Consider the following 12447-nt stretch of genomic DNA (forward strand, 5'->3'; position numbering starts at 1 on the left):
GGTCCCTTTCAACCCCAACCACCCTTGTGATTCTATGAGTGATGACACCAGTGCTTGAGGCAAGGGGAGTGCTTGATTCCTCTCATTTTCCCCCCCGCAACCTTAGATTTAGCTGTACCTTTAGAAGAAATCATTTTAGTTCTTCGCTTTCTTCCTTCGTACCCTACGGTTTGGGGTTTGTTTTGTGTGGTGTTTTTTTTTTTTTTTTTTTTTGGCTGCACAGCAGTTCAGCGTCAAAGAGCAAGCCAAAGAGAGGTGCCTTCCCTTGCCTTTGCAGAATGTCCTCAAGTCTGGTGCCTGGGACAGTTAGCTGGCATAAAACCAATGTGAATGTACCCTCTTTCGGGTGGGTGGTGACCTGGGACTGTTGCCACTTCCTAAAGAATGTTTCGTTAGGTGGTGGTGAACAAGAAATACACATAATTCCTCCTATAACAGCCTTCCTTCTCCAAAGAATTCACTCTGCTAAGTGAATCTGCTTGGAAGATGGCTAGGCAGGCTGGATTTCAAGTGGATATAGATGTATTTCTTACCAATTCTTTATGAGGTCCTTGGATGGTAAATTACTTAGGTGGATTGGATTGCCCTCAGGAGGATTTCAGGTTTGTTTACCTCTCTCATCTTTATAGGAAACGTATACACTTAGGAAAACTGCATCAAATTTCTTCCATTGTGAAGGAAAGTAACACTTAAACAAAGCAGTACTTAGCTTGAACACAAGTGAGAAACGCTGAATAGCATTATTAAGTCTTATACAAATGCTTATAAATTATTACAGGGGCATTTTTACTTGAAGTATTTTATTTTTACTTTTACTTTATGCCCATAGTTACTGAAAAGGAAATGTTCCTCTCCTTGATTTGGATGTTCGTCCTGCTCTGCAGCTCTATAGCAGGTATGTTTCTCAATTGTTAGCATCTGTCTTGCCCTTAGAAAAATTTCCAAAATGTGACCATTCTCCAAATGGAATGTTGAAAAGTTCTGAGAAGTTAAATAAAATAGAAGTTAGTAGGTAATAGTGTACAATATAGAGGGAAAAATTAATTTATGACACTCTTGATATTGCACTCTTGTGGAAAGTTAATTGCGATCATGATAGCTTGAATTTGTTCTCTTTTGTATTTAAAACCCTAAAAGGGAAAAAATAAGTATTTTAAAACTTACTTTGTTAACTGTTTCCCTCTTGCACAGGTTATAGGAGGGGAATCTGCATCTGGAATTCATATCATAGTTCAATTCCTGTTGGGTTATAAAGGCTAGTAACTTTGGAGATCTGCTGATGGAACAATTTAATGTTTATGTAATTTGTGAACACTTAAAATGCAGTTAATATCTGCTGATTTTGGACTGTTTTAAGTCAAATATTACCTATTCAGAGATTCATGCAATGACTACTAGTGTTCTTATTCCTAATTTTAAAAGTCATCTAACAATGTGTGACTATTATGGTGTGTGTGGTAACAGCTGAAGTTGGAATAGCAGATGGTTCCACACTCCCTCCATCTCTCATCTCCCTCTTCTTCTGCTGGAGTGCATGTTTGTGTGGCAGGTTGTGGAGCTGTGAGGAATCCGATCTGGATGGAAAACCATGTTATTTTTTTGCCAAGCTTTTATTTTTCATCTCTATCAGTTTCCTTTTGCTTCACTACACAGGAACTTCTACTGGCACGCAAAGGGATAAGAGCAGTAAATGAGTGGCTGAGGATTAAACATGCTTCTTGTGGCAACAGTGCCGCTTTAAACTAGGTTGAATAGTATAGGTTAGAATAGGAAATCACAAAGAGAGATTGAAATCATGAGTTTGTGACAATAACTGAAAGCTTACGTGCAATTTGTCACATACGACAACAGTAATTTATTATAGGATGTTATTTGTGTCTTAAATTGCTCAGTAATTACACAGAAGAAGGGTGCATGTCTTGTAAAAGCTTGAACAATAATATATGAAACAGTGCAGGTAATTGCTTACAACTGATACACAGTAAAATTTGTGCAGCGGAGTGTAAAATAGGCATGAGCATGACTTTGAAACACAAAGAAATTACTTTGAAACAAAAAGGACACAAAAAGAAACACAGAAATCAATTTACAGTTAATACACCCAAAAGAGAGTGAATTACCAGAAAACAAGCAAGAAAGTTTAAAATTTGATTCCCTTTCATTCCTACATTCTAGTAAAGAAATTATGTCTGTAAAAGTTGGTGTTTTCTTGTTTTTAACAGATTTATTTCTGAAATTTGCCTTCAAGAAATTAGTAGCAGCAAAAAAATAAACAGCTACCTTCCTGCAGGACTCTAATGGGTGGTTCTTGCACTGCTTCATAACTTTGCTGAATTAATTAATTTAACCTGCTTCTGTGTTTTCCTTTTATATGCATTTTGTGTACAATTCCTGCACTCCATCTGGGGATATGAATTCTATGAGAAGTAAAAGGGACAATGAAATATTGAAATATGTTGCAGCTTACTTATAAATTTTAAACTTACCAGTTTGATGTAGTTTTGATAGGGTAATTAGTGATGATAACATCTAAATAGTATACATACCTAATTTTACATATAGGTTTTTTTTAAAAAAAAAAACAGATTTAAAATGTCTAAATGTCTAAAATAGTCTCTTTTCTTCATTTTCTGCTGTTAAAAAACATTTGAGTTGAAATTTTTATGTTATTTCTGGGAAGGTATAGAAACATAATTCCTATATAATTTATAACATATAGTAAAATATACATATTTCCCCAACCCTGGAAGTGTTCAAGGTCAGGTTGGTCTGGGCATTGAGCAACCTGGTGGAAGGTGTCCCTGCCCATGGCAGCGGGCCTTGATCTAGATGACCTTTAAGGTCCCTTCCAACCCAAACCACCCTATGGTTCTATTATGATTCTATGGTAATATGGTAATTAGTGTGAACTGATTTTCCAAACAGCAATATTTAATTTGAGTGACTAAGTGAGCATTTTATTTAAATCAACTCCATATGAAAAAAACCCCTAATTGAATGACCTGTGGACAACAAATAAGTTATCATATTTCCACTGGTATTTAGAAAGGATTTAGGTTATGTGATATCTTTGATTTTGTCTTTAGATGAAAACTCTATCAGAGATGCTGACATTTTTCCTCCGTCTCCTGCAATTGAAAGAGGATCCACCCTGAAACTATTTTGTGTTCTTGGAAAACGCTACACACCTCACAGAAATGCAAGCCAAATCATCTGGAAATTAAATCATGAATTGATCGCTCAGGAAAACTATAACATTGTGAATGAGACTGTATCTAGTGTAACCATCCATAATTTCACTTACAGCAAAGCTCATGTGAAGTGTTTCACTAAGTACTTGGGGAATGAACAACTTTTGGTTCACACTGAAGTTAAATCTGGCTGTAAGTAGAAATGCAGAAAAATTGATTGTAAATTTTTTTACTCACTTTAAAATTCTTTACTTTTAAAACAACTTTATTTTTTTAAGCTTGTGGCATGGTAAGATACCTGTATTAAAGTATCCTTTTTTTTTTTTCTGAAGTAAAACAGAAATTGCAGGCATTCCTTACTGACATTGGTCCATAACTTCTCTGAGCCTGACTTTTGGCCAGCTGAAGTGAGAGGATGCTGTCTGCTGAGTTCAGAGGGTACTGGATCTGTCCCTTTGGTTATGTCTTTTGTCTAGCCTAGCCAACTTTAGCTTTCTCAAGGGAGGATTTCCACTCTAATCTGCTGTTCCGAATAAATTATAATTACAATCTTTTATGGAGAATGTTACAGGATAAATATGCATAAAATTCTCAAATTTATTGAACAGATTAAGAGCAGATTATGCTAACCTATACCTTGGGGGTCCCATTCTGGTAAAGAAACAATAAATGCAGAAAATTACATCTGTGTAATAAAAACCAATAGAAAGTATTGCCTGCCTGCAAAGTTTAGTGTGCCACAAGCTTGTCAATAAAAGAAAGATCTTTTGAGTGTTGTATTAGTTGGGACAGAAAAGTACTATTTTGGAGAGAGGGCTTTTTCAACCAGTTTATTTCATTTGGAGCGGTTCTCTTCCTTTCAACTCCAGTTTCTTCTATCGAGTGAAGAAGTCTGGCTTCAACAAAGAAGTCTTTGAGGGTGTTTTTTGGATGACTTCGGACTATAGAGATTGCAGAGGAAAGTTTCCTTCATGCTGTCTTGCTTTTAAGATAAAGAGAATCCAGAATTAGTGATCTCTGCAAGGTCATATAGATATGTTTCCCAGGAAGTTGTCTTCTGCACCTGAGGTTTTGCAGGCTCCTCATATTAGGAGTTTTCATAGGGTACGTGGTTAGACATTTTGGGAGGGAACCAAGAGGAATTTTAGCTTTCAGAGAATGCATTTTCCTGGAATTTTGTGCTGTTTCTTTGTTTTCCTTTAATTCTCTGGACTGGCCTTAAGCTCCAGGCTTGCTACAGTGGGTACACTTAAAGGTTCAGGAGAAAGTATGCAATAGTTTGATATAGGAGAGTTAATGAGTTAGTGCAAAAATACCTTCAGGCCCACTTAGTTAAGTACTTCTGAGAAGTAGTCAGAGAAAATCTCCCCGTTTCCCCAGGGGAAGAAAAAGTAGTTTTGATTTTGCTTTTGTGAGGAGTTTTGAGGGCAGAAGAAATTGTAAAATGAAGGGCTATGCAAGCCGCTTAGTGAAGTTTGCTCTAAACTTCTTTTTGACCAGTAATATCAGTGGCATGTTAAAGTTACTTATTTTTACTGAACTTTTTTTTAACCTTTGTCATTGTAGTTCCACCAGACATACCAAGAAATATTTCCTGCATTTATTATTTTGATGTTGAACTTACCTGCACCTGGTCTTCAGGAAGAGAAACAAATCTTACAACAAATTATACTCTTTACCGAAAAATGTGAGTACAGGGTGCATTGGGAACGGGGGTGCTAGAGTCAGACCAACAGCTCCATTTGCCTTATGTCCTGACCTATGTTTAAAGAAAAACTGGAAACTTCATGGAGCTCAGAGTCATGACATTTCCTCACTAAAGTCAATTAATTTTGGGGTTGGTAACAGTTGAAAAAAGTTACAGTCTGATACCTTTTTAGTACACTATAAAGAAAATGAGCATTCTCAACCCAATATTCAGTAGACAAATGTTTACATCAGAACTGATACTCGTTTCCTGAGTGAGCCTAGGTACAAACGGAGAATGGAGGTACTTTGTGGTAGTGTTACCCAGAAACTTTCTGTGGTACTATCCTCATTTTGGATGGGTAAAAATGATTACTTCCTCCTCTACTTTATCCAGTTCCCAGTCAAAACCTTTAAAGCTCCTCTTGTTCTGCTTGAAACCAGCAGTGTTTAACCTGGAGACCTTTATAGTCAGAAAATTTCAGTGGAAAGAACTGGAGTCAGTTGTCTTTTGTGGATTGCTCACATCTGGGGATGTGTATTTACAAATACCAATTATGTAGTCTCACATCTCTTAGTGTTTCTGATCCTACTGTAGAAGCATGAATACTCGATTCCTTCAATTTCTGCTAAATTTGACATATTGTTTAGGAGCTTACTTTTTCATAAGTTACTGTGAAAATGGTGAACTCAGTGTTGTTCCAAGGCAGATTTCAGATAAAATAGCACATGTTTTTGTCCTAAATATACTAGTAAGTATGCTCTTCATAATAGTGCTGCTTGTAGTGCTCTTATTTTGTATAATCAAGACTCTAAATAATATGACTTCATTAAGAGTTTTCTAAAAAGTCTAAAATTAATCTTGAGAACTGTAAGGAACTGAGATTCCAAATGAGACATTTTTGTATTGTAAGTTATGCTACCATATGGTATCTTTTTTACTTAAATAGTAGGGCAGGAAAACATCTTTATTTTTATCTCCATTTTAGGCTTGACATTTTGCACTTCTAGCTTCATTAGGTGGAACTTTCTTACTCCTTCTAGTCTTTCTACATTTTATGACTTAGCTGAGTTTGTGAAACCGTAAACTAGAACAGCTACTGAAAGTAAGTTTCAATATTGTTCTTCTCTGTACCAGCATGAATTCTTCTTTAACCACACAGTGAGCTGGATTGCAGAACTATTTCCAGTAAAATCTAACCATTAATTTTAATCCAAATAACTCCCCAGCTGAGTTTACCATGTGACTATGAAAGTGCTGGTGCAAGAGAGCAGAGAGCTCAGGATGGGAACAAACAGCAATGCATACTGGAGAAGCTGGACCACTTCCTTTCGCGGCAGTGCCGGCTCACACTAGCTCAGGGGTGTCAAACTCATTTTCACTGGAGGCCACATCAGCCTCACAGTTGCCTTCAAAGGGCCGAATGTAATTTTAGGATTTGGCCTGTGGGCCTTGTGTTTGCCGCTCGGTTATGTGCATTGTACTCCTTTATCACCGACACTGTCTCATAACACAAAAGACATACTGGTTCTTATCCTTGAAACACAAACATGTATTTGCTTTCCTATTTATCATTAAATTCCCTTCCTTCTGCATCAATCTTTCTCTTACTGGACATTTTGGAATTCAAATTGTTCCACCAAAGATGGTATGGTGTGCCACCTAAGTAAAAGACCAAGATGTCCTTTGGGACCAGGTTAAATAATAGTCAGGTTCTCTCGCACAGCTCACCTTTCCTTCAAGCCCCCCTCCCCATAAACAGCAGTCACTCTTTCTCCATCAGTTCTCCTCCTCCATCTATCCCAGTAACATTCTCCTTATTCCCCCATCACCAGTTCCCTGGACAGCAACATTATCCTTAATGCCATTCCCCAGCATGAACGTTCTCCTCATTCTTCCATGGTGGAACAAGGAGAATATTCCTTTGAGGGTGGACATGTCTACTGATAATTCTTCTTTCATCACCCCCTATGATGAGCGTTCTCCTTATTCCACCATTCCCCTCCCCAAGTAGAGACATTCACTTTATTTCACCGTTACAAACCTTAGCAGGCACTCTCCTTCTTACCCCATCTGCTCAAGCCATCTCCACTTAAAGGGGTATTCCCAACGGGGCAGTCACATTTCATTTGATAAATTAGCAAGATACATGAACTTTAGCAAGTGGCTGGGACTGTGGGACTATGCCTGACCACTGCTCGTGCTCCAGAGCCATCCTGTTATTAAATGACATTAGCATGTCATTGCACAAGTGTGGCCACCACTGCTGGACCACAGAGCTGGCTGTATCCATGGAAAACAATGTAGAATTCACGAGTGGGACCCTGGCTGCTGGTTACAAAATACCTTTTAAAGGTACTTTTAAAAAATAACATGTAATTGCTAAAGTTCATGTGTCTGGCTAATTTATTGAAAAATTAAATTGTTTGCCCAGTTGAGAGTGCCCCTTTAAGCGTCCCATCACGGCTACCCCCACACAGGTTATTCTTGTCTGTCTTGTCTTTCAATGCTCCAAGACAGTTACCAGTGTCCCCCATCAGTCTCACCTATTACTCTTCTCACACAGGCTCACCGCCCTCCTTTAGCTAGAGCCGCAGCTCCCGCCGTTCTGCTCCTGCAGCGCAACGCGTGTCACACACTGCACGCGTGACCAACACTGGCAGGAGCCTGGGGACAAGGAGCTCGGTGCTGCCGCTGGTAGAAACACCATGCTGGGCCAGATAAAACAAGGTGGAGGGCTGGGTTCAGCCTGTGTGCCGTGCGTTTGATACCTGTGCACTGGCTTAAAAACATTCATGAAATACCAGCCACAAACTGTTTTTTGAGTTAGACGAATTATCTGCTTGCTTACTGCATAATATGAAATATTTAACACCAGCTCCATATACAAGTTTTTATTTGTTGAAGTATTTCTGTGTGGGTCAGTAAAATGAAACAAATTTTGTTAGTTTTGCATCCCACTCTATTTATTATGAAAGCATATGCTTTTAAGACAGCATATTATCAGTGTGCTCTTTCAGGAAAATCTGCCAAATTTGTCTTACCTGGTAATAGTTTGGCAGTGGTACAATTTGGCTTTGTTTTTTTCTCTGTTTAAAAGATAATAAAACCTTCTTATCATGTAGTTCCATGTGGCATGTGTTACTAGCTCTATCTGTATTTTTAAAGGAGTTCTTGTGTGGAGTTACATGATTTCACTTTACTTTGAGATTTTAATCTATAATAATAATAGTAAGTGGATTCCCAATTGAGGCATTTTTACTCTTCATTACTGCTCCTGGGAAGTTATCTTACTAATTGTGATTAAAACCAGTTGAGTCTACGCAGGCTATTTATATGCATTTGCAGGAGCAGTGCAAATAAGAGAGAGTATTCATTTGCACAAACATGTCATCTAAGGAGATGTTCACTGGTTAAAATGTCCTGCAACATCAAAACCATATAAATAATAATTAAATAGTAACCCAATGACCAGTTTGAGTTATCCTAAGAAAATCTTCTAACTTTTTTTTTTTTTTTTTTTTCAGGATGACAAAAGGAAGGGTGACTCTTCTAACTACTGTGGGCTCCTGCCAAAGCAAAATGGAATCATGTTCATTTTATTATCCAGATACTCCATATAGTAGTTCTTTTTGTTTTCAGGTGAAAGCTGAAAATGTTTTGGGCGAAGCCTCATCAGATTGTATTCCTATACCTTTGGAAAAAATAGGTAAATAAAAAGAGTTAAATAAAGACAAAGCAATGTAAGTTGAGCTGACGGCACCCTCCTCAATTCTTCCTTTCCTCTATAACATACAGGTTAAAGAATGCTGGAACGAACTGTGTAATTGAAGTTGGTTTACATAGAAGAAAATAATGAAGAAACAGATTTTCAATATAGTAGTTTTGAAATTATTATTTGGGCCTTGTTTGGTTTTAAATTGGTTTTAGTTTTGAAGTTCCATCTAATTTTAATTGTTAGCAAAAATTATGAAGTCTCTGAAATTACATTTAGGGTTTAATAAAAAGGTTCATCCTTCCCAATTTTTTTTTTCATCAAAATTTGGATGCTTCCAATTTAGTTGAAGCAAGCCTCTTGTTATGTTTTAGTTGATGGCCTTTCCATGTAAAATTTTTTGAAATGTTTGGTGGTACGACAGCAATTTTCAGCAGTTTCTTGTTCTTACTGAGGGGTGGTGAAAAATGATCGTGTGTTGTATTCATACTATGAAATGTCTAACTACAATGATATTTTTTAAGGCAATGTCTGATGTACCCATTTTAAACTACTAAGTTTTTCATTATTAACAAGTAAAGGCCATGTACTAAAACTCTTTGTCAAGCAAAGTGCTGCTCAGACTATACTTTTATATTTTTGAGTGGTACCAGATGATAGTGCAATACCTGACTGTAAATGAATAGTGGTATCATCACATCCAGGTCTGCCCATCTTTTACTCTGCTACTCTGCTTTCGGGTTCAGAATGTTAAAAACCCAGCTGTTCTGCTGTTCCCCAAAACCAGTACTTCTTTCTCTTCTCTCTCTGTGCTGTGCTGCATTTTCTTCTGTTCATTTTGGTCTAGTTGATCAACAACCCTTTTAACTGAGTATTTCTGTGACGCTGCTGCACCAGCTCTCCAGGCAGAGGCTCCTTTGCTCCCATGTGCAGACCTGCTGTGGCTCCTCATGACTTTCCACACCCCCAGTGCTCGCCCGTTCTCTCCCCATTGTCTCCTTCACACTTCTCTCCCCCTCAAATCCTTTCAATTGAATTCTTCCCTCAGCTGCAGTTTGGGCTTCACTTTGGCAAGCCATCTTCCTTTCTTTTCCCTGCTGCTACTGTCTCCTACACATAACTTCCCGTATGTAAAGCTGCGTCTATAAAATTGACCATCAAGTGAATACTCTGATACGGTGTACCTTATTGGCATAATAGTTAACATTTTTGGAACACACATAGACAGAACAATTCTGAACTTTTATAGAAGCATTTTCTCCTGTTAATGATTTGTTTCTCCATTCTAGAGAAGTTTGAACCTCCTGAAATACTTTCAGTAAAAAAAATCTCTGGTATAAAGCAGTTGCTTACATTAACCTGGAAAATGCCTGAGAAGATTATCCCTGCACAAGATGTAACTTGCCAGGTTCAATACAAAAACTTGTATTCAAACTCTTCGGTAAGCTACATAAGTTTTCTTCTGAATGTTAGCTTCTTTGTGACTAATTTCTTAATGTTATAAAAGGCTAAATAGAAAAAAGGCAACAAGTAGCTGGAAATAATGGTTAAAACCTTGTTATTTTAGTGAAGCATAAGTATACATGGTCTTAAGATCGTTGTTTTGTTGACTAGGGTTAATTGTTCTCTTCGTTTAGGTCAATGTCTGTTTTGGTACATAACATACTTCTGAACATTTCTGAGAAAGGCTAAGGTATGACCTTAGGCTAAGGGCTTACACAATCAGTCAGAATATTTGATTTTCCTGTCGCATTCTGGTCATGAAAACAGCATTTACTCCCAAATAAAGTAGTGGAACCAAATTAAGATGGACTAATGATACATTAATTTTCAAGTGAATTAAAGTAGAAATTTTGCAACATGGAAAATAAGGGAAGTTATTTTTCTGAGTTTCTGCCACTTAAAAGGAACTGTTGTAGAAAAAACAGTATTTTGTTATTTGCTTCCTTCAAGTGGCCTATTCCAATGCTCCTCAGGATGGAAGTGATTCTGTTCATAGTCTTACTGTTTCCTCTTCCAAATCTAAGAATGGGTCAGGTTGCTTGTCTTGTGTGTGAGGATTTTTTTTTAAGCTCATTAAATTGAGATGTCTTCCCTGACCTTACTATTTCATACGTTAAATATGTAATTCTGGGAGAGAAGAATTTGGCAGGGTAACTAATAGCAACCCTCAGAGCTTTAAAAAAATTCCTTATACAAAAGCTGTTTCTAATTAGCGTCCTCCTTGCATTCTCAAGGCAAGCATCTTTACCGTAGGTGTGACACATTAGTTGTTGGATTCAAGATACAATATTTGGGATGATCTGATTGGTCAGGATAGCTCAGGTCCATGCAGAATGTTAGAAACAAACCCAATATTTATTTAAAAGACAAGGGGCAATGGGTTCAAACTGGAACACAAGAGGTTCCACTTAAACATGAGAAGAAACTTCTTCACAGTGAGGATAACAGAACACTTGAACAGGCTGCCCAGGGAGGTTGTGGAGTCTCTTTCTCTGAAGACATTCAAACCCCACCTGGACGCCTTCCTGTGTAACCTCATCTGGGTGTTCCTGCTCTGGCAGGGGGTTTGGACTAGATGATCTTTTGAGGTCCCTTCCAATCCCTAACATTCTGTGATTCTGTGACTTGTTCACAATGTTTACACCTTTGGACTAAAGACACCGGTCCTTGTGATGATTGCATGCACATGAGATCCTTCCAAACGCTGGGAGAGCTGGGTCTGTTCAGCCTGGAGAAGAGAAGGCTGAGAGGGGATCTTATCAATATTTATAAATGTCTCAAGGCTGGGTGTCAAGAGAATGGGACCAGACTCCTTTCAGTGGTGCCCAACTATAGGATGAAGGGCAACAGGCACAGAGTGAAGCATAGGAGGTTCCATCTGAATATGAGGAGAAACTTCTTTACCTGGAGGGTGCCAGAGCACTGGAACAGGCTGCCCAGAGAGGTTGTGGAGTCTCTTTCTCTGAAGACATTCAAAACCCGCCTGGACACATTCCTGTGTGATCTGCTCTGGTGAACCTGCTTTAACAGGTTGGTTGGACTAGATGATCTCCAGAGGTCCCTTCCAACCCCAGCCATTCTGTGATTCTGTGATTTTTATGGAGTTACAGCTTTATTTTGTCTACTTGTCAGCACCTGCATAAGAAATCACAGAATCACAGAATGTTAGGGATTGGACAGGACCTCAAAATATCATCTAGTCCAATCCCCCTGCCGGAGCAGTAACACCTAGATGAGGTCACACAGGAATGTGTCCAGGTGGGTTTTGAATGTCTCCAGAGAAGGAGACTCCACAACCTCCCTGGGCAGCCTGTTGCAGTGCTCTGTCACTGTGAAGAAGTTTCTTCTCATGTTTAATTGGAGCCTCCTGTGTTCCAGTTTGTTTCTGTTGCCCCTTATCACTGGTTGTCACCAAGAAGAGCCTGGCTCCATCCTCGTGATACTCACCCTTTACATATTTATAAACATTAATGAGGTCACCTCTCAGTCTCCTCCAAGCTAAAGAGACCCAGCTCCCTCAGCCTTTCCTCGTAAGGGAGATGCTCCAGTCCCTTCATCATCTTTGTTGCCCTGCGCTGGACTCTCTCCAGCAGTTCCCTGTCCTTCTTGAACTGAGGGGCCCAGAACTGGACACAATATTCCAGATGAGGTCTCACTAGGGCAGAGTAGAGGGGAAGGAGAACCCCTCTCGACCTACTAACTACACCCCTTCTAATACACCCCAGGATGCCATTGGCCTTCTTGGCCGCAAGGGCACAGTGCTGGCTCATGGTCATCCTGCTGTCCACCAGGACCCCCAGGTCCCTTTCCCCTACACTGCTCTCTAATAGGTCATTCCCCAACCTATACTG

The 12447-nt window shown here is 38.8% G+C and overlaps 1 protein-coding gene across 4 annotated transcripts in view; it reads left to right on the top strand.

Moving 5' to 3' along the window:
- The window catches only part of IL31RA (interleukin 31 receptor A), a 41427-nt gene that overhangs the window by 8140 nt on the left and 20840 nt on the right, over positions 1–12447 (top strand). For 3 of the 4 annotated variants that reach the window (XM_065656210.1, XM_065656211.1, XM_065656212.1), the window contains 5 exons: positions 830–895; positions 3087–3383; positions 4758–4878; positions 8406–8587; positions 9883–10034. In XM_065656210.1, the coding sequence (XP_065512282.1) occupies positions 844–895; positions 3087–3383; positions 4758–4878; positions 8406–8587; positions 9883–10034 (804 nt within the window). In that variant the 5' untranslated portion in view covers positions 830–843. The remainder of the gene's footprint in view (positions 1–829; positions 896–3086; positions 3384–4757; positions 4879–8405; positions 8588–9882; positions 10035–12447) is intronic. The other variant, XM_065656214.1, reaches the window with a different exon arrangement.

This window comes from Caloenas nicobarica, chromosome Z (genome assembly GCF_036013445.1).
Source record: "Caloenas nicobarica isolate bCalNic1 chromosome Z, bCalNic1.hap1, whole genome shotgun sequence".
In the NCBI taxonomy this organism is placed as follows: domain Eukaryota; kingdom Metazoa; phylum Chordata; class Aves; order Columbiformes; family Columbidae; genus Caloenas; species Caloenas nicobarica.